The sequence below is a fragment of the Eulemur rufifrons genome, chromosome 9, assembly GCF_041146395.1.
Source record: "Eulemur rufifrons isolate Redbay chromosome 9, OSU_ERuf_1, whole genome shotgun sequence".
In the NCBI taxonomy this organism is placed as follows: domain Eukaryota; kingdom Metazoa; phylum Chordata; class Mammalia; order Primates; family Lemuridae; genus Eulemur; species Eulemur rufifrons.
This window is the reverse complement of record NC_090991.1, coordinates 23529298-23557053: the sequence shown is the minus strand read 5'-3', so window position 1 is coordinate 23557053 and position 27756 is coordinate 23529298. Positions and strand designations below refer to the sequence as shown.

General features: G+C 38.2%; 1 protein-coding gene across 2 annotated transcripts in view; it reads right to left on the bottom strand.

Annotated features, from left to right (window-relative positions):
• The window catches only part of ACACA (acetyl-CoA carboxylase alpha), a 233382-nt gene that overhangs the window by 52285 nt on the left and 153341 nt on the right, over positions 1 to 27756 (bottom strand). For both annotated transcript variants that reach the window (XM_069482312.1, XM_069482311.1), the window contains 4 exons: positions 16267 to 16536; positions 10926 to 11023; positions 6856 to 6976; positions 6291 to 6401 (listed from right to left, as the gene is read on the bottom strand). In XM_069482312.1, coding sequence (XP_069338413.1) covers positions 6291 to 6401; positions 6856 to 6976; positions 10926 to 11023; positions 16267 to 16536 — 600 coding nt within the window. The remainder of the gene's footprint in view (positions 1 to 6290; positions 6402 to 6855; positions 6977 to 10925; positions 11024 to 16266; positions 16537 to 27756) is intronic.

Below are 27756 nucleotides of genomic sequence, written 5' to 3'. Positions count from 1 at the left end.
CGGAGTATAGGGGACTGTCTATTGTGAAAATAGGTAGTTAGGGACTTTTAAAAATGCAAATTGCTGGACTGATCCTTAGAGTGATTATGGGCTATTGTATCAACAAGTCCTTGGGGACTCTTGCAGACAGATGACTGACATATATACTACCCTATCATGACCGAACATGGTGCCTCTCACGTTAATGGCTTTCCAAAGTGTGTTGATTGTCTTTAGATAACATCTATTGGGAAAGTCAATACATGAATGTACTGCCACAGCGAGGACTGCCACCTACCATTTTCTTGAAGGAATTTTTTCCTTCAGAGAGTCAGAAAGTATAGAGAATATTGTGTTTGTATATTTTTTCCAGAGCCTGAATAATGAATTGCAAGATGAGAGAGAACCCTAAATGCACCTTAGGAAGTGCCAGTGTTTCATCTGTATTAACCCATTCAGTCCTCATAATGACCCTGGTACACAGATACTATTATTATCCCATTTTACAGTTAATAAAGCTGTAACTCAGAGAGGTTAAGTAAATTGCCCGAAGTCACAGTACTAGTAGGTGATAGAGCCAGGAAATTGAACCCAGGCAGTCTGGCTCTAGAGCCCATGCTCTCAATCTCTTTAAATTATGGAAAGTTACAATGCTGCCCACCCCACAGTGACAACTAAATAAGCTCTCTTTTTCTTCTCCGGCCTCCACCACTCTGTTACATTGTATGTCACAGAGATACAGGTGAGCATGGGGACTGTACAGTGCGGCCCCCGGTATGATAGACAAGTCTCGCTCATGGGAGGAATTCTGGTACTGTGACCAATAGAGTCAGCTGTGACAACATCACATTTCATATTGCATAGCTCCATAAAAATACATATATGAAAACTGAGATCCAGAGAGAGATTTGACTTACTTGTATTAAGTCTCAAACGCAACATTAGCAGAATTAGCCCCTTAGAGGGCTAACAGCCCTAGCCACACCCATCATATAGTTTCTTTTTACCTGGCAGATTCAGTGGAAATAGGGGCCTGATCTCACTAAAGGGGATGACAGTGTGGGATTTTTTTTTTTTTTCCCTAAAAGAGAAGCAAAGCTTTAAAATACTTACCACAAGGAAGTCACATATCACCTCCTGAGTGAATCTATCACCTACATATCCCTGCCATTGGCACATGCCTTACCTCTACACAGGCAGTTACTTGTCCAGAGGACAACCATAAACTGTATATTCTAATTTCTCTGTATACAGAGTGGGCTCTCGCCAAGTCTGGGACAATAGACTGAGAGCTTGCAGGCTCTAGTCTGTATCAGTGTTCCCTTACAATGCTAGGTCCTTCCAGCCCATCTGCCACCTAACACTATGTTAAACATACTAAATAGAAACTGAGGGGTTTGTGGTGGGGGAGGGGAAGTAAATACGAACGTTATTGCAAATGTCCCAGGGGTACCCTGATTTGGGAGTTTATGACTCTGCAAATCATCTCAGCTCTTTAAGGGTCTACCTTTAGTTCCCAAGTATACAGGTTACTGCCTTTGCCAGGCCAGCATGACTCCCAGCAGGGTAATCTGCCACATTCATCAGGGCTCCCCTTACCACCCAGCGAGGCCTTGTGAGAAATTTGCCACCCACAGCCTACGGTTCCTACGGTTAGGGTCCTATGGTCTACTGCCGCGAGTGACACGAAACAGCAAGACCTTAGAAGCTTCTCTCATTCATGCCATCATTCTCACAGCATTTGGACAAAAAGGAAAATGACCAGGCCACCTTCTCTTCTTGGGCCTTATGAACGCTAAGCACAGAGACCTGAGGCTTCTTCAATGAAACTTAGGACATAGAAGTTCATGTTCTGACCCTGCTCTAGTCTCTGTCAATGGAACCAAGTCTCTTCTCCTCCTACAATTTCAGCTTTTCCATCTGCAAAATATGGCCCTGATACCACTAGCCCACTACAGAAGACAGCAAGGAACCAGACAGATGTTCTTGACTTTGAGTTTCAAATAGAGCCACTTGGGCTGCTGCTAATCACCAGTCCATTACCTTTAGTTCAAATGTCAAAGGTGTTTCCACAACACTCAAGATAATCCAGATACTGTCTCTCTCCTCAACTTGGTAATATTTTGAATATTTTACAAATGACGTCAGGTAACAAAGCAAGACAGACGTGGAAAGAGAATACACAAGTACTGAGGTCACAAGCGAAGAGGGTTAAAAATACAAATGTGGGAAGCACTTTCTGGTTCTGGAACAAAAGACACAGTAGCAAAGGATGGTGTCCAAGAATAAAACATGTAAGTGTACAGTAAAACCATTGAGAGGAAAAAACCAGAAAACTGCCAGAATATTTGTATTTTATATGCAGGTTACTGCTGTTGGCCACAAAAAGAAATCCTGTAAAAAGAGTCTTTCTCCTGGAGAACATTATGGGATAAAAAAGAAAAAGGAAAAAAAAAAAGAGTCTTTGGAAGCAAAAGGTAAGAAGGTGTAAACTAATTAAAAACAGGCTAACGACTGGCAATATCACCTGTATGCTGAGATGGAGTGTGGCCATAAAAGCCTGACGCACAACTGCAATGTATTAAGTTGGGAATATGTGTCTCTTCAGCTCCATATCTATTAAAGGAACAAACAATTTACATGTTGCTGCATTACGGGAGTATGATATGTGGACTGTCAACCCTTTCTCTTCCAATCGAACCATGTTAAGGCAAATCAATGATGGGGTTTGGGAAGATGGGGAGGGAAGGGGAAAAGCAGGGAGAAAGAAAGTTTGTAAAAAATCTCTGCCTCAGCAAAAGTTTTCATTAAAATTTTAGACAAATGATCCCTGTGTCCTTCTCCCTTGCTGCCTGGGACTCCATGCTATTTCTATGCAAATAACAACCTCGTGGTTTATATCTTATTATTTCCACCGGAGCTGCAGCGACATGACCTGAGACGTGTAAGAGGTGCGGGGGCGGGGGGGGGGGGGCGGTTAGCGGGGAGGAATCGGAGAGGAGAGAGAAACAGAGAAAGAGAGAGGGAGGAAGAGAAAAAGAGAGAGAGAGAGAGAGAGAGAGAGAGAGAGATGGAGTGGGTGTTCACTCAAGTGTGAAAAAATATTGTCAGGAGTGAGCGTCAAGAACAAAAAAAAAAATTGCAGGGATAACGTGTTTATTTCAGTCCCCCACCCCCAACCCCCCCTTGCAAACCAGCACCTTTTAAAATTCATTGGGCATCAGGCGATCATGCACAATCCATCTGCTTTCACTTTATCATTTGCATTTCATGCCTCCTGGCTTTTGATGTGCTGATACTTTGATGCAGTCAGGAGACGCACATTATCATTATTTCAATTTTCAAAGGGGTCAGCGGGATCGGCACTTGCACACACAAGATTTTTTTTTCCTTACAACCTCTGCTCACCCCCTCTTCTTATTCTTCACCCCAATGTTTAACATAAAGGATGAAGGCTCAAAAAGGCGGGGGTCAAATGTTTGCAGTCTAAGACTGTATATAAGCTTATATATACTGCCTGCATTTCCACTTTTACACAGGTACATACTAGGAGCAAGAAAGGAGGCTCTACGGTGTTTCAAACACACAAAGACTTTCTTTGGACATGGACACTCAGGGAGGCACACAGAGAAAGAGAGGGGTCTATAAGGCAGATACAGACACAAAGAGACTCAGAGAGATCAGCACTCACACAGAAAGAGACATGCACTCAGAATGACTTGCACACACCCAGAGTGTGGGAGACAGAGAAAGAGCTACAAAAAGAAAGGCAAACAGAGATGTAGAAAGCCACCAGCACACACAAAGACAACATGCACAAGGAGAGAGTCAGAAGAAGCTGTCTGAGCCTGGTAGCTCCCGGATACTTTCCTTTTTCATACTTGATAAGCAAAGGGGCTGATAGGACATTCTTAATGAATTTGCATGAAATTGGGTGTCGCTCAGCAACACGGCTCTATACTCAAGAGGTGCTGACATGAAGACAGTGAAGCAGGCAGAGCAGGATTAGGTAACTAATCACTCCTTTCAGCTAAAACTGATCATGTCCTTCTGGAAGTGAGCATTGTTTGGTAAGTTAAAGCTATAGCTTTATTTGTCTTCCCCCCTGTAACCAGGCTTTTCCTTTAACAAGTAGCCCTACAGGCTAGGAAGAAGGTGAATATAATGAATTTGATCAGAACAATTCAACCAGATTTTAAGAAAAAAAATCCCTACTATTTTCCCTATGGCACAAACGAAATTTAATGAGCAGGTTTTCAAGCAAAACAAACAAACAAAATACCCCACAATAACCCCAACAATAGTTGCTTTTTGTAATATTCTTTGTGTATAAGAGTTTCTGGGGGGGAAAAGAAACTTGATGTAACAACATACATTTCAGAAATCAGCTCTTTGTCCAGGTATGGTAACACCATGGAAATACAGGTATCTTATAAAAATTCTATCCTCACAGATAATGGTACCTAAAATTCTCTTCAACATTCATCAGTATCTCATCCTAAGAAGGTATTTAAAAAAATTTAAGACGCAGCAGTTTCTCCTGCTGCAATAATAATCTTCAATAGTGGTGTTCACAATCTTTATTTCTAGGCTACTCTCCAAACTAGGAAGAGGACAGCCAAGTTTGCCATTGTTAGCACTACTCTGCCTTTCCTTGGAGAGAAAAGCAAACAAATCCAGAGAAAGTTACAGAGTTCATATGAATGCAGAGAGCAAGCTGATCACATAGAATGATTCCCTAATTTCTGACATCTCCAAAAGTTAACTGGATCAATGGAAGTATCAACTTTTTCTAAATGAGAATGATAGGATAGGATACTTAGTTCTTATCCTTCTATTTGAAAGTCAAGGCTTGATAAAAACTTCCTGCAAGTCTAGTAAACACAATATCCAATACAACTTAGTATGTGTATTAACTCCATAAGCTCAATCACCAAACCATGAGAGAGCAAAGGGGAACTGAAATGTTCATGAAGGCCAACACTTTGTGCCAAGTACTAGGTACTTTTACTTATGCTTTCTCATTTGATTTCTACATTATAATAATAATTACTATTACTATTTTTTTGAGACAGAGTCTCACTCTGTCACCCTGGGTAGATGCAGTGGCATCATCATAGTTCACTGTAACCTCAAACTCCTAGGCTCCAGTGATCCTCCTACCTCAGCCTCCCCAGTAGCTGGGATTACAGGCGTGCACCATCATGCCTGGCTAATTTTTCTGTTTTTTTGTATAGACAGGGTCTTGCTCTTACTCAGGCTGGTCTTGAACTCCTGGCCTCAAGCAATCCTCCTGCCATGGCCTCCCAAAGTGCTAGGATTACAGGCGAAAGGTACTGCTCCAGGTCTTTTTTTTTTTTTTTTTTGTCCACAGAAGTTTGTCCTGTGGAATTTTTTTTTTTGATCTCCACGTTATTTAAAGGTGTACATTACTAACCCTTTTAACAGGTAAGAAAGCTGAGGAGCTGAGAGGTTAGTTATATAAACTGCACAAAGGCAATCAGCCCCAGACTATTCTATTACATATTTCTGGCTCTAGAGAGAAAATAATTTTCCTATGTTTTCAAAGAAGTCAGAAATGCATTGTCCTTTAAATGTTCAGGTATTCTTAGATAGTTTTCACTCTTACAAATAATGATCTCACCATCCATTTTTTTCCATTTAGAAAAGCCCCTGTGAGCTTGGATTAAAAAGGCATAAACCTTTCTTTGGAAGATAAATCTCTATACCATACTTTCCCAGTAATCCATCCACCCATCTTCCTACTCAATATTTACGAAGTACTTTCTCTGTGTACAAGAGTCCACCGTAAGTGCCCTTTTTAAGACATATATTCACAGATTTTGCAAAACATTAAAACTTAATATCCTCACCACCTAGGCCAGTGCCTAATTCATGATGTAGACATGACATGGGAAGCGTACTCTCAGAGACAGCAATCTCTTACTAATAGGAGAAAAAAACTAATTTTTTTGAGAAAAAGGGAAGGGGAGTAGGAGAGAATAGAAGCATTCAATTAATTTTCAGTCTTTCCAGAAAGGCACTAGACTGCAAGCTCTTTGGAGCAGGGTTTTAAATGGTTTGCTCACTAACATCTACACAGAGCTTGGAATAGTGCCTGGCAAATGCAGGTACTCAAAATATCTGTTAAATGAAATTAATGAAAAGGCAAGACAATGGGCAGAAAAGATGGAGGGAGTGGGGAGGAAGGCATGCATTGAATGGCTTCCCTCCAATTAGGATCCTGAATTAAGAATCCACAATAATCTTCAACCAGCTTCACACACTTCTCCCAAACCCTAGAAACTTACTTTGTTGAGAGCCCCGGCTCCTGTTAGAATTATGTGAGAATTCTCAACCTGGATGGTTCTCTGTCCCAGACGGACAAGGTAAGCCCCAATCCCAATGGCTCGGCATGTCACCTTAAAAAAAGAATAAATTTTACATGTCATGTGTTTATGTCCTCTCCCAAGCTATAAGAACTAAGGCATAGACATGTAAAATCCACATTAACAGAAATAAACACTACTTTCTATTAAGTCTGATTAATAACAATACAAAAAACCAATTTCCCGGTCAAAGAAACGAAAAGATAAAATTCATTCAATGATTCTAGTATTAGACACTTAAAGTCTGACAGAATATTTAGAGAAATAAGTTAAACTAAAGGCTAAAATGAGGTGCTAGATTTACTTGGGAAATGTAGTTATTTACATTATCCTATCTTCCCACTATTACGCATGATTAAAATAAAATTGTAGAGATATACTGTTCAAGAAATGCTCTCATTGGGACTGAGTAACAGTGATAGGGGAAAAATTAAACCTAGCCACACAGCCAGCTCTTCAAAAAATTTCACAATCTGGGAAGATTTACCAGGCTGATGGTGATGATCTCATCATAAGCCAATGAGGATTCTCCAGCAATCATTCCAGAACCTCGAAGGTTCTCTGCTCCAAGGCCCTCTTCTTTCCCAATAATATCTGTTATCTTGTACCTATTAGATATAACAATGCCAAATTAGAAAGGACACAGTAACAACAATTTGTTAAAGGAATAATCACCTCCTTTGAGTTGGAGCTGCAAAAAAAGAGAATTTAACAAAAAAACAGTAAAAAAAATAAAAAATAAATAAAAGAATTATCATCATTAAAAGGTTGCTAAAAGCATACTGAAAGCTTATATTTAACACCAGGGCTTTATACTCTTCTGTTTATACACTTCATTCATGTCTTTCCTTCTTAGCTTGGTGCCTATTTCACCTGGAAGCAATGTGATATAATAGAAAGAGCAAAATCTGGAATTAAACAGATAGATTTAAATCCTTGCTCTGATACATCAGCAGTGTGACTCTGGGGGTAATAGTAACTTTTATAAAATGAGGATAATGATATCTACCTCTAAGGATTGACATAAGAGTTAAATTAAAGCAACACATAGATGGCCCTCAGATTTTAGATGCCCTCTCTTATATTCTAGAACAATTTTCTTAAAAGCAGGGTCAATGTATATCTCTATAATAAGCAATAGGCATTAAATCAACAATTTCAGACAATTTTATATAGGAATAAAAAATCCGAACAGAGAGGTAGTGGGAATGCTCAGCGCTGTTTCTCAAGTCAAAAATCCTACAGTGAACTCCCATGCCGGTTCCATCATAAATATCAAGTGTGTTTATGAGGGTCCCTAGATACAGTCCTCTGGAGGGGCAGGCGGAATATATGTAGAAGTGAAATGCTGACCAAGTTGTCTAGAAAGCATCCTGTGGATCTAGTGGGAGTCACTCATCTGTCTTCCCGGCAAGGGATTAAGAGTGATAGCTGATAATGGGAAATGGGAGATGGGGAATGCAACTAATATAAGAAAGGAAAAATACAAAGTTGGAAGTAGAGATGGGCATATGTTATTTATTGTTCCACGTGTACCCAGAAGGCTTGGCACTGGGCACAGTTTTATAAATTGAAATAATAAATAAGTAACCCATAGAGGCTCTTAAACTACTTCCCCCACCCTCATATTTCTCTGTTCCCTTCTTTATTTTCAGCCCTCCATCAATTCCCTCTCTTTGCCCTTGCTGTTGGTCTGTGACTTTGCATCTCTGCTTCCCAGACTCTGCTGCCTTTCTATTTTTGGCCTCTCCCAATAATTCCCCCAATTTTTCCTTTTGTCGTGTATCCAGACTCTAAATTCTAGAGTTATGTTAGAAATGAAGCTAATCTCCCTTAAGGGGTTAATGAACCACATTAATTGTGGGGTAATGTGGTCTTTTTATAAGGTCCACATGCCAAATAGTCACAAATACTCAAGGGCCCACTCAGACTTGCTTTGTAACAAAAGCAATATATAAAATCAATAGCTTTCATAGATACCAGTAATAAAGAGTTAAAAACTATAATGGGGGAAAGAATCCCACTTAGAATAGCAAGAAAAAATGCAAAATATTTAGAAATAAACACAAAGAAGTTGGCACAATCCCACCATACCCACATTGTGTCCCAAGGCGTCCCAAGGAACCAACCACAGTGAACTCCCAGGGGCACTATAGGATATTTAAAATTTCTCAGAGAAGCACTGTGATATGGGATATCTATTAGACCCCATGTGAACTACAAGCTTTAGGTAGTCCACGGTTTAACATTAGAATAGTGCTACATTCCTTTTGATGATGTCCTATCTTTGCAAAGCCAAGTTTTTGCAGTTTCTGTGAAAAAAAGCAAGTTCTGTACAAAAATCAATGAAGAACAAGAAACAAAGGTGGCTCTATTCAAACTGATTCCAAGGTTTGAGATGTTGTGCAGACACAAATTAGTAACTATAATTATTGAAGAATAAAACTGTTTTCAATTTATGTGTCTTATTTTTTCAAATGATTAAATAGTTAGGTCACAAATTCTTATGAAGTTGTTTGGGTTTAACTACTTAACAAGAAGAAACATTAGGTATATCTTTCAGCCTAGGGGTGCTGTGAAAAAATTACTGAGACGCTAAGGGTGCCATAAGCCAAGAAAGTTTGAGAACCTCTAGCATAATCTATATGAAGAAAACAACAAAACTTTTTTAAAAAAATACACTTGAATAAATGGAAAAATACACCATGTTTCTTTTTGGGAAAAGTTAATATTCTGAAGATGTCAGATCTTACTAAATTAATGTATAAACCTAAGGTAATTTGAATCAAACTCATTGAAACTTTTTGGGAATTAAAAAAAAATGAGCCTATATATATATATATATATATATATATATATAGAGGCAAAAATAGCCAATAAGACTTGGAGAAAAGTTAAGAATGTGAGAAAATTTGTCCCACTAGAATAGTTAAAACAGTGTGGCATTAGGCCAAGAATATACAGAACAAAAACCATAAAAGTATGAATTATTCAATAAATAGTATTGGAACAATTAACACTCTGGAAAATACTTGCAGAAAGATTATAAAAATGCTCAACTTCACTGGTAATCAAAAATACAAGTTAAAATAACAATTGCTGTTTTTAGCCTGTTTTATTAATTGACAATAATCAACGTTGGCAAGGGTAAAGAAAAATCAAAGAGGGGAAACAATTCTTATCATACACTGCTGATGGAAATGCAGATCTTGGGAGGGCAATTTGAAATTACTTTTAAAAACCCTTAAAAATTAACTTTTTGGCCAGGCACAGTGGCTCACGTCTGTAATCCCAGAACTTTGGGAGGTTGAGGAGGGAGTATTGCTTAAGACCAGGAGTTTGAGACCAGCCTGGGCAACATAGTAAGACCCCTATCTCTACAGAAAATTAAAAAAAAAAAAAATTAGATGTGGTAGTAAGCACCTATAGTCCCGCTACTTAGAAGGCTGAGGCAGGAACATCACTTGAGCCCAGCAGTTCAAGGGTGTAGCGAGGTATGATTATGCCCCTGTACTCCAGCCTGGGCAACACAGTGAGACCCCCCCATCTCTAATAAAAATAAATAAATAAATAATTTTAAATATTGACTTTTTGACCAGCAATTCCACTTCCAGAAATTAAACCAAATAGAATAATCAGAACTTTTTAATTCCTAAAAGTTTATATAAAAGCATATTCAGCCTAGGGATACAATAGTGAAAAGTTAGAAACAGTCTAAATATTCAAAATGTATTTATTATGATGAAATACTACATAGCTATTAAACATTATATTCCCAAATAATATTTTAAGAATATAAGAAATTTCCCCAAAATAGTTTTTAGCGAAAAGAACAAACCATAAAAGAAACTCTTATCTATTCTTGATTATATAGAAAAAAGTATATGTATTTAGGAAAGACGGTGAAAATATAACCCAAGATTCATAATTCTGGTCTCAAGGTAAGACTATGGGCCGGGTGCGGTGGCTCACGTCTGTAATCCTAGCACTCTGGGAGGCCGAGGCGGGTGGATCGTTTGAGCCCAGGAGTTCCAGATCAGCCTGAGCAAGAGCGAGATCCCCGTCTGTACTAAAAATAGAAAGAAATTATATGGACAGCTAAAAATATATATAGAAAAATTTGCCAGGCATGGTGGTGAATGCCTGTAGTCCCAGCTACTCGGGAGGCTGAGGCAGAAGGATTGCTTGAGCCCAGGATTTTGAGGTTGCTGTGAGCTGGGCTGACGCCACGGCCCTCTAGCCAGGGCCAGGGTAACAGAGCAGGACTCTGCCTCAGAAAAAAAAAAAGGTAAGACTGTGGCTGATTTTTACTTTTTTCTTCCTAATTTTTACATGTTTCAATTTTTCTAAAATGAGTATTATAAATTTTAAAACCTCAATCAAAAACAAGGTCCTTCAGTTAATAAGTAGTAGAGCTATGATACGAACTTAAGGCATCTAGATTATGTAATCCTCAATGTTCTTCAAGGTTATTATCAGCAGTACAGTAAGGAAAAAAATTACCATATTTCCTTTTCTTTAGTCATGGCCAAATTATTCTGATACCCATACACCTACCTGGATTCTCCTTCATCCTCCACGTGTTCACAGTGGACAGAGTTGAGAGCACTGACTCTCTTATAATCTTGAGGGGTCAGATATAAATACTTGTATCCCTGTAAAGCACAAACAGTTTTTAACTCATTATTTGCCACTGTCACCTAACCAGGAAATACAGCAAAGCATGCATAATGAAGCTTGTTGCAAAGCTAGCTTTAAACTGCCACATCACTTCTTAGAGTTAACTATCTAATAGAATGCTAGTATAGACAGGTCTCCTTTGAAAGATGGCAGTGCCCATTTTTTGTCACCAACTATCCTTGCAAGAAGATACCTTGTAGCTGCAATTCCAAATATATTCCATTCATTTCATTTTCAATAGGGTTAAAGGGTCATTTTCTGATCTTTCGTGACACCTCTATTAAAGATAGCAACACGAAATTTAAGAATTGTGTGAGTTACCATTTTTCACTCTCTCAACTCCATAGTACAATGAAAATATATATGAGTAAGGGATAAATGAGAATCACAAATTTAGGGGATTCAATGTTAAAATCAAAAGTCTGTGCACCCAGGATTTGAGGTTGCTGTGAGCTAGGCTGATGCCACGGCACTCACTCTAGTCAGGGCAACAAAGCGACACTCTGTCTCAAAAAAAAAAAAAAAAAAAAAAAAAAAAAGTCTATGCAATGCTAATAGTGAACACTGAACTCGTACCTTTTGCTTTTTTCAATCCTAATTTCCATTTACATTTAAAAAATCATACTAACATTTCATAATTATTTGTATGTATACATACACACTCACAAAATAGTTACATAGTACATGTGTTTAATTTAAATGAATTAGTCACTCAGCCAAAAAAATAAGTAAACAGAGGAAAACATTTTAAATACTATGAGAAATTATGCCCACCAGTCAAGTTGATGAATTTATGTCCCACAGTGAGCACAACACAGAAGAGACATGAATTTGCAATTGGTCTTCCATGACTTGTGATGGCAACACCTTGTAGCACTGACTGTTGTTAGCATGTCAGTGAGCACACATTTATTGAGTGCCTATTATGTGTAGGGCACTGTTCTAGGCATTGGAAAAACAGGAATGAACAAACCAGACAAAAATTCCTGGTCTTATGGAACTTACCTTCTAGTGGAAGAGTCAGAAAATACACAAAATAAATAAGTAAAATGTATAACACTAATGGGAGTAATATTTAATGAAAAAAAACTAAATAGCTAGGGGTGGTGGCACATGCCTGTAGTAGTCCCAGCTACTCTGGAGGCTGAGGCAGGAGGATTGCTTGAGCCTAGGGATTCAAGGCCAGCCTCGATGACATATTAAGACCCCATCTCTTTAAAAAATTTTTTTTTTTTTTTTAAATAAAATAAAATAGAGAAGGAAGACAGGAGAATTGAACTTTTAGAAAGAATAGCCAGGGAAGGCCTCATTGAAAATTGTCATTTGAATAAATACCTGAGGTGCTAAGGAAATGAGACATAAGGATTATCAGGGGGAAAAGCATTCCAGGTAGAAGGAATAGCAACTGCAAGTACACTGAGGCATGGGTGTGTCTAGCAAAGAGGTTGGTAGAGCCAGTGTGTGAGATGGTGGTGGAGGGGGAACGCAGCAAGAAAGAGGGCAGAGTGGTATTGGAAAGCTAACCCATGTAAGACTCGTAGGTAACTATACCATCTTTGGCTTTTACTTGAATGAGTTGAGAAGCCATTAAAGGGTTCTAATCAGAGAAAGCTTTGAGTTGTGATCTGATTTATATTTTAACTGTGTCATTCCACTTTCTGTTGAGAACAGACTTTGGGTGGGGCTGGGGCAGGGCCAGATGCAGGAAGGCCATTGAGAATGCTACTGCAATATGCAGGTAAGAAGAGTTAGACTACCGTGTAGCAGTGGAAGTGGTCAAACGTGGTCAGATTCCGGAAATATTTTGAAGGTAAACATGTAAACACAATTTACTAACAGTGGATGTGGGTTGTGCAAGAAAAAGAAAAGTCAAGGATAACTCTTTTCGTAAACAAATGAAACAACAGAGGTACCATTTGTTGAGACAGAGAAGACTGGGAAGAACAAATTTAAAGAGGATTAGAAGTGACATTTAGGCAGATATAAGTAAAGATGTTGGGTTTGGATATATGAACTTGATGTTCAGGAATAAGATATAAATTTGAAAGCTTATCAGCTTATACATGGAATTTAAGGCTTTAAGACTGGATGTGATCACCAAGGGAAAGTTAACAGAAAAAGAGAAGAAGTCCAGGGACAGAGCTCTTGAAACACTTTTTTTCCTTCTACACCACTTTCTATATTGGCTGTCCTGCCAAACCATCAGGTGAGAGGGCATTGGGTCCTGGTGGGGTTGAGACTGGGCAGTCCAGAACTTCTTGGTACTGCTACAGCTCCCATGGTCCTGACATCTGTCTCCATTCACATTTTTTTGTAATTTAAAAAACTGAGACAAAATCTACGTAACATAAAAATCACTATTTTAAAAGGTATGACTCAGTAGATTTTAGTATATTTGGATGTTATACAACCATTACCACTAATTCCAGAACATTTCCATCACCTCAGAAAGAAACCCTGCACCTGTTAGTGGTCACTCTCAATTTCCAAACACTTTTTAAATGAATTTATTGAAGTATAATTTACATGCCACAAAACTCATCAATTTTAAGTATTATAATTCGATGAGTTCTGACTTGTGTAACCATCACCACAATGAAAATATAGATGGTTTCCATCATCCCCTGAAACACTCTTCCACTGAAAGGAGGAAAGGTTGGCCGGGTACAGTGTCTCACACCTGTAATCCTAGCACTCTGGGAGGCACAGGCGGGAGGATTGCTTGAGCTCAGGAGTTCAAGATCAGCCTGAGCAAGAGTGAGACCTGTCTCTACGAAAAATAGAAAAATTAGCTGGGCATTATGGTGTGCGCCTATAGTCCAAGTTACTCAGGAGGCTGAGACAAGAGGATGGCTTGAGCCCAGGAGTTTGAGGTTGTAGTGAGCTATGATGATGCCATGGTACTTTACCCAAGGTGACAGAGTGAGACTCTGTCTCAAAAAAAATAAATAAATAAAAATAAAAACACCAAAAAGAAAGGCAGTAAAGCAAACTGAGAAAGAGAAGCCAGGCATATAGAAAGATGAAAAGGAGACTCCGGGGTACTGAAGGTCAACAGAAGAAACGATTTCAAGGATGAAGGAGTGACCAACTGCCAAATACTACTGAATCATCAAATAACTAAGATGAGGACTGAGAAATCACCATAGAATTTATCAACATAAAATCATTGGTGACTTTGACAAAACCAGCTACAGTGGAATGGTAAGGGTACAAGCTTAAATAAAGTGGGTTCAAGAGAAAATGGAAGAAGATCATCTGCAGACAACAAGAATAAACAACTCTTTTAAGAAGTTATGCTGTAAAGGGAAGGAGAAAATGAGGTAGAGGTATGACAGGACAGGTGTTTGTCTGCTAAAAAAGCAGATCCAATAGAGAGGGAAAAGTGATGATGCAAGAAAGAGTGGGAAGGCCGGGAGTGGTGGCTCAGGCCTGTAATACTAGCACTTCACAAGGCCGAGGTGGGAGGACACTTGAGTCCAGGAGTTCAAGACCACCTTGAGTAAAAGTGAGACCCTGTTTCTCTAAAAATATAAAAATTAGCTGGGCATGGTGGCATGAGCCTGTAGTCTCAGTAACTCATGAGGCTGAGGCAGGAGGATCCCTTGAGCCTAGGAGTTTGAGGTTGCAGTGAGCTATGATGACGCCACGGCACTCTAGCCCAGGAAACAGAGTGAGACCCTGTCTCAGGGGAAAAAAAAAGGAAAGAAAGAGCAGGAAGAAGCTGGCAAGAAGGGAGAAGATTAAGTGCAGGGATAAGCCTTAGAGCAGGAACTGTTTATCCAAAGTACAGGAAAAAAGGTGGAAAGTAAGGGCACAGATGAAGGTATGTGGGAGTTGTGGAAACTCACTGTTTCTGTTTTCTTGGTGAAATGGGAAGCAAGGTCTGATATGAACTAAAAGTGAGGATTGGGGAATAGGGTCTTAGAGGTTTGAGGAGAGAGATGTAAAACCATCAAACAAAAGGTTGGTAAACTTGAATTTAAAGTAAAATCACTCAACGGAACTGTGCTTTTCTTTAACAATATTCAGCTGTGCAGGGGTAGGCATAGGCATAGAGTTGGATTTAAACAAGGTTTTTGTAAGGCAGAGTAAGCAGAATGAAGAAAAAAGCAAAAAAGTTGAAAGTGAAGGAAAGGTAATGATTACGATGTGATTATAATCACTCACCTATCATTGACCTTGGGATTTAAGCTAAATAGGAATAAAATGAGGGTATAAGGAAGGAGCGAAGAACAGAAGAGAGGTAGCAGGATCAACAGTTGTAGGTCCTGGTGAGTTCAAAGGATTGTTAGACTTGAGGCATTAGATAGAGTGAGCTGGAAAGACAGGATGGAGGGGGTGGCGAAAGAAGTGATGCTTGAAGTTGAGATTATGGGGAATGAGAGGCTGAGCTAGTGTGGAGGATAGGACCATTTGAAGAGGAAGGCCAGGATCCAAGAGGCCAGATCATGGGAAAGATCATCCGTGTGGATACAGCAACCAGCAAGGATTATCACATGACTAGCAGTATTGGAGAGAGTGGCAATGTGCCAGGAACTAAAAGATGCAAAGAATGAGAGGGAGTGACCAAAGGGTTGGGAAACACTACAATAAGGAGAAGTGATGGTATGGCACAGTCTGATGGCATGACATTCAAAGACGGGATTTTTTTCAGGGAGAAGGCAGGGGAAAGGGCCTGGAAGTAACAATGAAGACTAAGGAAGATTGTATTCCCCATCCAGGTTCAGTAGTACAAAAGAAAGACAGAAATCAGTTGGTACTTAAGAGGGCTGTAGGGGAAGCAATGTCTTTAGGGGAGACACAGGTTTCAAGCACAGCAAGTAGGTTGGAGCAGAAGCTGAGGATATGAGGGATTTTGTTGATGACTGACTGATAAGTCCTGGAAGCCACAGCGGAATCATTTAAACATACGTATTTTTGGTTTAGTATGTCTTATGCTAAATGCACACATACTATTTTATCTAGTGTTCAACCAAAGAAATAGTGATCTGTTTTAAAGCTGGAGGAAAAACCAGGTGAACATATTGAGAAACAATTTGCCTTTAATACAGTGTCTTAAGGAATTTTCATAAATAATTTTGTTTATATTTAATTTTTACTGTAAGTGGCAACTTTTGAACTTAAGCCTCTACCTCTCCCCCACTCTCTACACATGTATACACAGACACACATAACCATATGGCATCCTGAAATATTATCTTTTCTTAGTCTGTACCTTATAAGGATCCTCAGGATCTACCCAGGCCACATGAAACATATGACGAATTTCTTCTGCCAGTCCAATTCTTGCTCCACTGTTGGCTGCTACATAAATGCGTGGAATACCCTCTGCCCTGGCAAGTTCCGAAGCTCTGAGAAACAACAAATCCTCTTGAGGTCCAAAGGACCCAATTCGGTATGTGATGTCGTTGCCAATAACAATGATATCTCGGCCTTCTGGATATTCAGGACTTTTCAGGGTCATTTTCCAAGCTACCATGCCAACCTGCAGAGGCATAAACAAACAAATGAATACGGGTTTCTTCCATGCAGACTTTTTTTTCAGGTTCCTTGAGGGTATCAAAGCATACCTAGACAGCCTTGATGTAAAGATATGCATTGCTGAAGAGCCAGAGTCCCTATGGGAGACTAAAACAAACGTTCTAGTACACTGCTCTAGATTATGCTCAGGACAGCTGGTTTACATGTATCTCAAAGCTTTTTCAATTCCTTCTTTAGGCCTGCTCAAAGAAAATAGAAAAACCAAATTCTAAATGCACTCAAGATACCTGTGGAAGAATGCCATGGCAATGGTGATTAAATCCAGAATTTTCATTTTACTGCCCTATATACTAAGACACTATTTACATCTTCTGTTAAGATTTGTTCCAAGAAATCTTCAACACATAAAGGAACAGGGAGAGGATTACTTCTCATGGACTATACACTTTTTGTTATCCAGGGTCCTTTTACTGTCCTCTAGAATTTGACAGGAATAACAGAAACACTCTTTACTGGCTTGCTTTAGGTATCTTCCACTTCTGCAAGAATTTGCTATTGTTCAACATTGCATCCTTGTGACCATCTCTTGCTGCTTTCTTCCAGCACCAGAAAACCAAAGGATGCAAAGAACTAATCTCTCGCTGCACTATGATATATGTAAATCTCTGATCTCTGTTCAACAGCATCTGACCAGCCACACAAATAAATGATATTGACTTAAAAGGCAGAGATGACATGTCTCTTTCCAAACCCTCACAGCCCTGTCCTGTTTTAATTGCCTGCTATATGAAAACTAGTCAATCCTTCCACTTGTTTATTTGCAAGTTCTATTTCTTTTCTATTCTAGTTACAGCTGCAGTTTTTCATGTCTGCCTGTCTGTTTTCCCCATACCTGGAAAAGTAATGTTTTCCATTCTTTTTTCCCCCCCTTTTTTCTGTTTCTCGCCCCTTCCTCACCCCCACCACTTACCCCCAAACACAAAGCCTACTAGATGAGCATTCCTGGTCCTGCCTCATGGACCCCAGCCACATCTGCAGCCTTGGTCCCGCATCCCCAGGCTGCTGCGTATCACCTCATTGGGGAGCTGGCCATCAAGAAGGGCCATTAACAGATGTAAATAGCAGCATCCCTGGAAAGCCACATGCATCACCCAGACTCAATCGGGCCAGTGATCATAAGCTCTGAGTACACATTCCTCAATCCAATTGCACATCCACTGTAATCAGGCTGGTCGAAGTTTTCCACACAGCTATTTGTGATTCTCAGCATTAAGAAATATATATATGAAATACCCACAGATAAATATAAGCTATTTAATGTAGCACATCATTGGCCAAATACAAATAAAAATGAATAAAATACAATCACCTTCTGAGATAAGGTATTACTCTATTTGCTCATTAAAAACAGATAAAGGAAGGAAAAGTATATCATCCAAAAAAATAGCACAGAGAAACTCCCCACATCAGGATAATTTTGGTTGTGGTTTTTAAGAAGCTAGTTAATATCATGCCTATATGTGGAGAAATATTTTAACTGCCTTCTTCTGTTCCCCGCTAACTTCAAATCTCTTTTGTTTTTCAGGAAAGAAAAGCTAGTTTCTGTCTACTTTCCTTTAAATGCATTTGTTGTTAGGAAGATTGGGTTTTACACCAAATTTTACGATATATTAACCTTAGCCACCTAGGCCAGAAGAAGCTTAGATACAATCCCTGAAAAATCTACTTTAGCATTTGTGTACTAATGTAAACATTGTGACAATATGGCACTGGGCAGGCAAATAATACTCTTAACTTTCATTAGTACCTGGGGACTGTAACTGTGTCACTTGGGCAGTCAGTTCAGCAACTGGCCAGGTTATTATGCTTGCAATATTGACTTCTAATTAGGTGTCAACACAGTAGCACCAAGAACATACTACTCTTTATCAATGTCTTTCCAAAGTGTGTTCCTCATCGACTGCCCCGACTCCCGCCTTAAAAAGTACCAATATGGAATGGAGAGTGTTATACCAGTCTCAGTACAGCAAGATTCCTTAATTCAAAGATATTCTGTTCTGAGTTAGCACAATGGATAAACATCTAAGAAAGCATCTGTTGCTCAATTTACAGTAAAATTTAGATTTCATTGCTAGTCAAAGGATAGGGCATATAATGGTGAACATGGCCTGTGGAGTCCAATAAACTTAGATCTAAATCCAGATTTATTAACTTATTAACTGTGTGATCTTGGGAAATTATTTAACTTTATTGAGCTTCAATGTCCCCACATACAAAATTAAGAAAATAATGCCCGTGTGTTTGAGGAACAAACTGTTGGAAGCAGAAATCTATTATATTAACTTCAACATAAAAAGTTTGAACTTTTCTCTCCTCTCAACCTGTCCAAATCTTACCCATTGCAAAAAGTTCATTCAAATTCCATTTCTTCAGTAAAGCTTTCTCCAGACTAAAGTGTTTTCTCCAGACTAAAGTCACCCCTCTCTTTTCTGGTCACCTACTAAGACCTAGGGTAGAGGATTCATTTGAAAATTAATCATATATTGCCTGGGACTGCTTTTAGATTATCATCTTGAACCATTCATTATATCATCTCCTCCAGTGCCTTGCAGGATCCCTACACATAATACGGGAGTAAATCCTTGCTAGTTCATTTTTAAAAATAATAGTTGGAAAAAAGTCAACACCAAGGGCTTAGAACATTGTCCATAACTTATATTTAGGGATCATGGAATAAGACTCCTAAATATCATTAAACTATTTTATTTTTTAAAATAATAGCTACTATTAACTGAACATTTATTACACGCTATACTGTACTAAATAAAAGTTGACAACACTGATAGTGCTCAAGAGCTTAAGCTGTGGAGTCAAATTATCTCGGTTCAAATCTGTTTTATACTAGCTGTTAACTTTAGACACTTAACCTCTTATAGCCTCACTTTTTCCTTTTATAAAATGGGGAAAATAGCACCTTTCTGGAGTAACTATTTTAAGGAACACCATGTTAAACTAATACAGAGCTTGGCATATAAAAGCCCTCAAATAGCTACTATTACTATTAACTCAGAGGTAGCTATTATTATTGCCAGGAGGAAACTGAGGCACAAAAAAATTAAGGAACTTATACTTAACGTGAATTGTTTATTTTCTAAAATAAGGTTCACACAAAAAGAAATTGTATTTCCTTTACTAGAGAAATTGAGGAAGTATGTTCTAGATTAGTTTCACTGCCTTTAGCTGAATATAATATGGGAGATGAACAGACATAAATGTCATTGTAGTATCCTAAATGCTATGTAGTATCCTGGATTGGATCTTGGAACAGAAAAAGGACATTAGTAGAAAAACTGGTGAAATCTAAAAAAAGTCTATAATTGTACCAATGTTGATATCTTAAGTTTTCATAATTATGCCATGGTTATGTAAGATGTTAACATTAGGAAAAGCTGGGTGAAGGGTATACGGAAACTCTCTATATTATCTTTGTATCGTTTCTGAAATCTAAAATTATTTGAAAATAAAAAGTAAAAAAACATGATAGGATCATTTTGGAAGAAAATAAATTGGATAGCAAGGTCATTGTTAGTGTTCTGTGCAATCTTATAAAATAATGGCTATGAAGACTATGAATAGCATTTTAAAGTACCCATGATGTAATACTAAATTAGAACAAGTAGGATACAAAATTGCATGCATACCATAGTAATTGTGAGAAGCAAATCAGTGTAGCAGTTAAGGGCACAGACTCAAGAGTCAGATTCTGAGACTCTGAATCTGGAACTAGAATCTGACAGAACTGAGACTCAGTTTTCTAGCCACATAACCTTAGGTAAATTACCAATCTTTCTGTGCCTCAGTTTCTTCACTAGTAAAATGGGAGTAATAACAACCTACTGCATAAGTTTGTTGCGACGACTAAATACATGTTAAGCCCTAGAATGGTACTCGACACATATTAAGTGCATAATATGTATTATATTACAACTCCATCAATCTAAAAGCATGTTGGGGCTGGGTGCTCACGCCTGTAATCCTAGCACTCCGGGAGGCTAGGGCAGGAGGATTGCTTGAGGTCAGGAGTTTGAGACCAGCCTGAACAAGATAAGACCTTGTCTCTACAAAAAATAGAAAAATTAGCTGGGCATGGTAGCATGTCCCAGATACTTGGGAGGCTGAGGCAGGAGGATCATTTGAGCTCAGGAGTTTGAGGTTGCAGTGAGCTGTGATGATACCACTGCACTCTAGCCGGGGCAACAGAATGACACCTTACCTTTATATATCTCTGTCCCCAAAATATATTTTTTTAAAAAACCCCAAACAAAGAAGAAATGGAGCAAAATGAGATGACAATTACTAGGATGAGACTGTGTATTTTTTCATTTTCCAAATTTTCTTTAACATGTTTATATTGCACTGATAATTTTAAATAAAAGTTAACTGAGAGAAGACGACTACCAAATAAATACCTTTTCACTGGGTGACAGGTACATGGAAGTTTATATTATTTATCCCTACTTTTGTGTATGTTTGAATATTTCCATAATAAAAAAAACAAAAATTAAAGGGGGAAAAATCTCACCAGCCTAATGGATTTCTCATATTTTAGGGGAACTGATTCTAGATTTTAGTCATACAACAAGAGATCTTATTTATATAAAATTAGAGCGATATAAACATATGAAAATTAAAAACCAAGACTCACCTTAAAGGAAAAAGAATATCAAGAACTATCTTAGTTTGTTGGGACTATCATTTCATTTTTTTAAAAAAATGTTCTACAATGATGTGGTAGAATGTAAACATATGCATATATAGGTTTATACAATATTAATATCTCTACCTGAGAAGTAACTGCTTTAGTGTTTTTCTGGTCTGATGGTTAAATACATATTTATACTTTTAAAGTCAATATTTGTACAATAGACAAGAACAGTGCCTATCAGCTAAATACATATTTAGGACTGTACCACATGTATTACAAACATGTACTAAAATCGAAAGCTTATATTTATACAGAGCCTTTCATCTTGAAGGAGACTAAAGAGCTTTACAAACATATGTACATAAAAGGACGTTTGCACTGATAGGCAAGGTATCAATTCACCCACTCCCCTATTTCTTCCAGCAGGCCTGGGTAGGAACACCTGGTGTCAACAGATGCAGGTCTGTAACAGCTGCAAAGATATGTAACAATAATCCTGTTGTGATGCATGGTCACTAAAAGGAGGCTTGCAGCTTGGGCTTGCAACTTGAGAATAGCAACTGCTCTCCTCCAGCGTAGAAGCAACACAGCCATTTCCAGCTCTGTGTTTTTAAATTATTCTCTTCCAAACTCAACTAATCACTTGACAAAATTGAATTTGATACTGGAAATCGTTTCTGAATGCAAAATACTTTCTGTCTGATGATGAAAACTAGGTTGGAAAACGCTTCCCCCTGCCCTTGTTAGATTTAGAAGAGAGAAAAAAAAAAAGGGTCACAACATTCAGGAGAAATGGTTCAAAATATTCTATCTAATAATAGCTTTGTCTCAGAGGATTAGGTCATTACTTCAGAAGACAGTCATATCCCCCCCACACTTAATTAGGACACTGTAAGTTTTTCAGTCAAATTACTTTATATAGATGGGGCTATCTATATTATATACACAATCGAGATTTCTTGTTGAAAATTCTGTAGTCACTGTAACGGTATACGCTAGTGTGACAATGTGATTAGGAATGTGACATTCATTGATTTCGCCTAATATACAAGGCACCTAAGCCCAAGCTGCCTTGTATATTAACTAAGGAATAATAAACAAGGAAAATTCCATCACTGACTCCCCCTTTTTCGTCTTCTCTTTCCCCCTAATGTTTTTATCCAGGTGAAACCTGGTGAAAATGACACTCCAGGACTAAGGCTGAAGGAAGACTGACGGGCTAAGAAAGCAACAAAAGGGCAGCCTGTAGCCGGCCCGTGAGTGGGTGGGTTTATGGTCTATGGGTTTCAGATTCAGACTGGCAGTGCCAGCATCTTCTTCCTTGACCACTGCCTCTCTCAGGTACTGACTAACCAAATGGTCCTGGGTCCTTAGCAAATTATGTTTTCATTAAGTAAGTTTTAAAATATTTAATTTCTGATTATTTTTCAGGACAGAACATTCCAAATGAGCAAGTGTTCTTAGGTTGAGGGTTATCAACCTAAGCTAATTATCTTAAAGTGAAAAAGAAAGGATCAAAAGCGCTACAGTGAATGAGCTAAGGATAAGCAGAAATAAATATTTGCTTCCCTTATACAAGTTCTAAGGAAGAAAATATTTCTTTGGCCACATTCTGATGCTGGAATAAACATGCTCAAGTGAGGGAGGAGGGGATGAGGAGGAGAAAGCAAGCAGAAGAGAACAGTCTTATTTAACTGTTTTTATGTGGGTAAAATGATTTGTGCCACAGTATTTCCATAAGAAGTGGGACCATTATTTTCCTGTAGAAACACATTTGGTTTGAAAAGTATCACTGGACAGGACGTGAAAATCAAACCGAATGAATTATTCACAACCTCCGATCAGAGGTGATCATTATTTCTGATGCTCCAAACAGTGATTAGGATTCTGCCCTGAGATGTCATTTTCTCGCTGAGTAACACCAGCGATACAGAAAGGCATTATCTATCTATCCATATATGTATTTTTTTCTCCTGGGAGGACCTTAGTTTAATATTACTATAACAGATAGTAAAAACATGGTACTATTAACATTTATTCTGATGGTGCCCATAAATGCCATTAGTCTGACACAAAGTGTCAACACTAATCATGACCCAAAATTAACACCAAAATTGACATCAACATTAATTGTACTATCAGTGTGAATAGAATGTGCAAGCGCACATAGGCGCTTTCCAAGGCTGCTGTTACCACAAAATAAAACAACAATATTATGCTCAACAAAGAAATCTGAAGGAAAAGCTAAGGGGCAAAACACGTCAGGATTTGGGTTTTTAAGGGTGTAAGAAGCATCCATCAACTCTAGCTATGCTGTGAGAAAACAGAATGGGCCTATCTTTGTTATGGTTACCTTTCTTATATCTCCCCACTTTTGACTTCAGCTATAACAATATCCTCCTATACAGATTTAAATATAGGTTAGACTGTGGCTGAGATGTTCAAGCTTTATTTGTTATTTTCCATGCTAAAAGTCTAAAACTTAAGTTTTTTGACACAGCCTCCAGTAGCTATTGTTCTAATGCTAGGAAGATGACCACCCAGCAGCATTACACAGGATCCTAGAAATGTCAGAGCTGAAGCAGACCCGGGCATCATTTGCATCATGAAGATGAGAAAACTAAGACCCACAGAGACGGAATCCGAACTTGACTTCCTTTTTAGATACAGAACAAAATGTTAGCTTTTGCCCCCTTTTGTATCTTGCAAGGAATATCAAATCTGTAATTAGATATTATCAAAAAATAATTATTGTAAGTTTAACTCATGTTAGTCTCATAATAAAACATACTTGTTGAAATATCAGAAAATACTGTATAGGTCTTTAAAGATGTATTTTTAAGCCATAAGACAATGCAATATTTGACTTAATTTGTGCCAACTGGAAAAGCCATGCTGAAAAAAATGTCCATGCCTTTCTATATTGTATTATCTGCCAGATATCACGTTCCATTGTCTAGTGTTGTATGATCACATAAAACAGCTCAAAACAATTTTCTTAACAGCTGAAAAACTTTCATGCTTGGATAATTCAAAAATGGCCAAACGAACTTACCTTAACCCCTCTAAAAAGCAATAAAAGGGTAAGAAAAATATAACTTTAGAGCAAAAAATTTCATCCCAGAGGTAATTCTTTGAAAATGTTAGAAATAATATTTTAAGCAGAATTATTTCTCCCTGTAATATTTATATACACAAAACCACAGTAATTTTATATAAGCACACACCGTAATTTAATAAGCATTCAAATTTTTTTTTTTTAACATGCAATGGAGCACATAGCCAGTGGTATTTGAGAAATGGGGCACAGGATTAATTGGTTGATATGGAAATTAAACAAGTTGGCCTACTATAGTTTCAGAAGCCTTGCCCATTAATCATAGGAATGAATGTTGAACTCTGGTGCTCCACGCTACACCTCATCCTCTGGTGTCATCTGTTGCTGTCCTGATGTTCATTATTGCCTCTAGTTGGAGCTGTAAAGTTTCCTGACTTAGGGTATTATGTCACATCCTTTTTCAGTGAAATCTTAAAACTTAAGACATACACAAAAGTGCGTTATTTTGTTTAAAGGCTATCTCTAGACTTACTTTTGAAAGGAACTGAGGGACCCTGCACAACTGAGGAGCCCTCTACAGGTGGGCCAATGGAAGCACTAGGATTTTCAAAGTCAATCAAGCTTGTTTTCCCCCCACCACAGAGTCTCACTCTGTCACCCAGGCTAGAGTGCAGTGGCATCATCATAGCTCACTGCAACTTTAAACTCCTGGGCTCAAGCGATCCTCCTGCTTTAGCCTGCTCAGTTGCTGGGACTACAGGCACATGCCACCATGCCTGGCTAATTTTTTCAATTTTTTCTTTTTGGTGGACATGGAGTCTCACTCAGGCTGCTCTTGAACTCCTGGCCTCAAGCAATCCTCCCATCTCGGCCTCCCACAGTGCTAAGATTATAGGAGTGTGCCACCACTCTCAGTCTCAATCAAGTTTATTGAGCCTTGGTTTGTTACCAAAGGAATGAGTCAAAACTAATCAACCTGATGGGAAACCTCCAACACCAATAACAGTTATTCAGAAGGAATTCCATATGTATCCCCAAAGAGCAGTGTCAGAAATTCATTACCAGTAATTCCATGGTAGGGAGACTTATTTTTCAAAACGAACCTCAATATTTTTCTAATGAGGGATCCAACTTTGGTTTGGAAGATCACTTTAGGCAAAGATATGGAGCCAAATACACTCACTTAGAATGGGAGTAAAAGAAGAAAAGTATATAATTTTTTTAAAAACTATCTTACCACATATTCCATAATACATTTTTCTCTATCAGTCCTATCTTGCTTAAAGGATTCAGAATGGGGTTTCTGAAGCCCTTGAAAAAAAATAAGGCAAGCATAAATTCTGAATGTTTATATATAATTAGTGTTAGGTGACCCTTTTCTTCTGAGGATCTCAAAGCACTTACATTCATTTGCCCATCTTCAGGGATAAGATCAGTGGCAAAGACCTTTAGTCCCTTTTAATAAGTAGAACAATCAGCACATAGACCATGGTCTGTTTTTCAGACCTGCTTTTCTTAGATCTATTTCAGAGTTCACTTTCAGCGTACTATAATCCAAATATGCCTCTTTTCTAATGCATATTTAAAAAGCTGACACTGACTCAATTTCCACATCCAGCATGAAAAGTTAAACTAATTTCAAAAGAAAGAAACAAATGCACAGTAAAATACATCCAAATTAGCTTCACATTCATGGAGCTGTTTTTGAGGTTAAATTGAGCAAAACAATGTACAAAAATCTGATGTTAAACTAGAAAAATATTTGGGTATTGTGTTCATGAGAAATGGTCAACCCTTTCCTTACCACCTAATCCTACAAGCATATACACACTCTCTCCAAGCAGAGTTTTAGAGCATAATGATTTCCACTAGAATCTGAGTCCAGGATAACCCAAGAAATTCCTTTGAGAGTATGGGAAATGTCAACCAAGTGAATTAAGACAGAGAGTTATGGTGGTTTTTCTAAAATAAGAGGTCCTTTGGGTTAAGAGGTCCAGCCTAAGAACTGTCAAAATGGATCTACTAATTAATTTCTTCTAATCTTTTAGGCTTATATTAGCTTACCAACTTCCTATCCCTATCCAACTCCTAAATGTCTTTTTTTTTTTTTTGATACTGAAATTGGAGATTTCAAAGGATTATAGTAACATTTAAGTGAGGTGCATAGTCAAAATGGTAAGATTTGTTTAAGCTGGTCAGTAGATGCAGGGGTATTTGTCATATCACTCTTCATATTTCTCTGGATGTTTAAAATGTTTTATGGTAAAAAATAAAAACTATACAGATGCTGTGTTTTAGTGGTACTGGATGTCAGCCCATTGTCAACAATTAAACACCAATAAAATACGTGTATTGGTAGGGCTGAGCAGTTCCTACTCCCCACTGAACTCCTAATCCTCCCTGTCCTCCCTATTTCACCCCTGAGAACATAAAGTGGAACAGAAACCAAAATAGCAGTCATGAGGGCTGCTAGTCTTTAAACTTTAATTTATACTACTTTATTTCCTCTTCAATCATCCTCTTCCTAAAAAAAATGTATACAGCCATGATGTAAGGTTCGGTAGATCTCTAACCAAAGAGTTAAAATTGTAATTATACATTGTGGGAACACTAGGTAAAGCCTAACATACCTACTGATAAACGGGGAAGGACACCAGTGGACACCTCACCGAATAGGGCAGTTCAAGAGGTTTGTTTGAATGCTAAGATTTTGAGAAGGAAAAACCCTGACACCTAGTGCCCATCTGAAAAAATGAAGCCACCACAATTCTTAAGTGTGGTAGTGTATGTGGAGGTGATGATCAAATTGCATTCAATTTGGAATACACTTTTCTCCCCAAAAATTTTTAAGAAAAATTTTATGCCATGCAAGAATTCCAGTCTTTGATTACCAATCCTTTCTTGGGTATACATCCTGTACCTAATTATTATAACTGCTTCTAAATATGTCTTTTCATCTCAGCTTTTCATTATGACAGGAGTGATGGGAGAGAATGTTAAAAGACCCATGTTCTGAAATGGTAAGGAATACAGGATCCTAATTTCTGCCAGCATTAAAATTACTATAAAAGTTGTCTATCATATCTTTCATCATTGCCCAATTTAGAGATTCTTGATCTAGTTTGCAGAGCTGATAAAGAAATAAAATAATGTTTATAACTTATTTCAGAACAAATAAGAACATAGTCTCACCAGGCATGGTGGCGCACACCTGTAATCCCAGCACTTTGGGAAAGCTAAGGCAGGAGGCTCGCTTGAGGCCAGGAGTTCGAGACCAGCCTGGGTAATATAGCAAGACCTTGTCTTTACAAAAATAAAATAAAGTAAAATAAAATAAAATAAAATAGCCAGGCATGGTGGCATGTACCTGTAGTCCTGGCTACTCAGGAGGATGAGACAGAAGGCTCACTTGAGCCCAGGTGTTCGAGGTTGCAGTGAGCTACGATTGTGCCACTCACTGC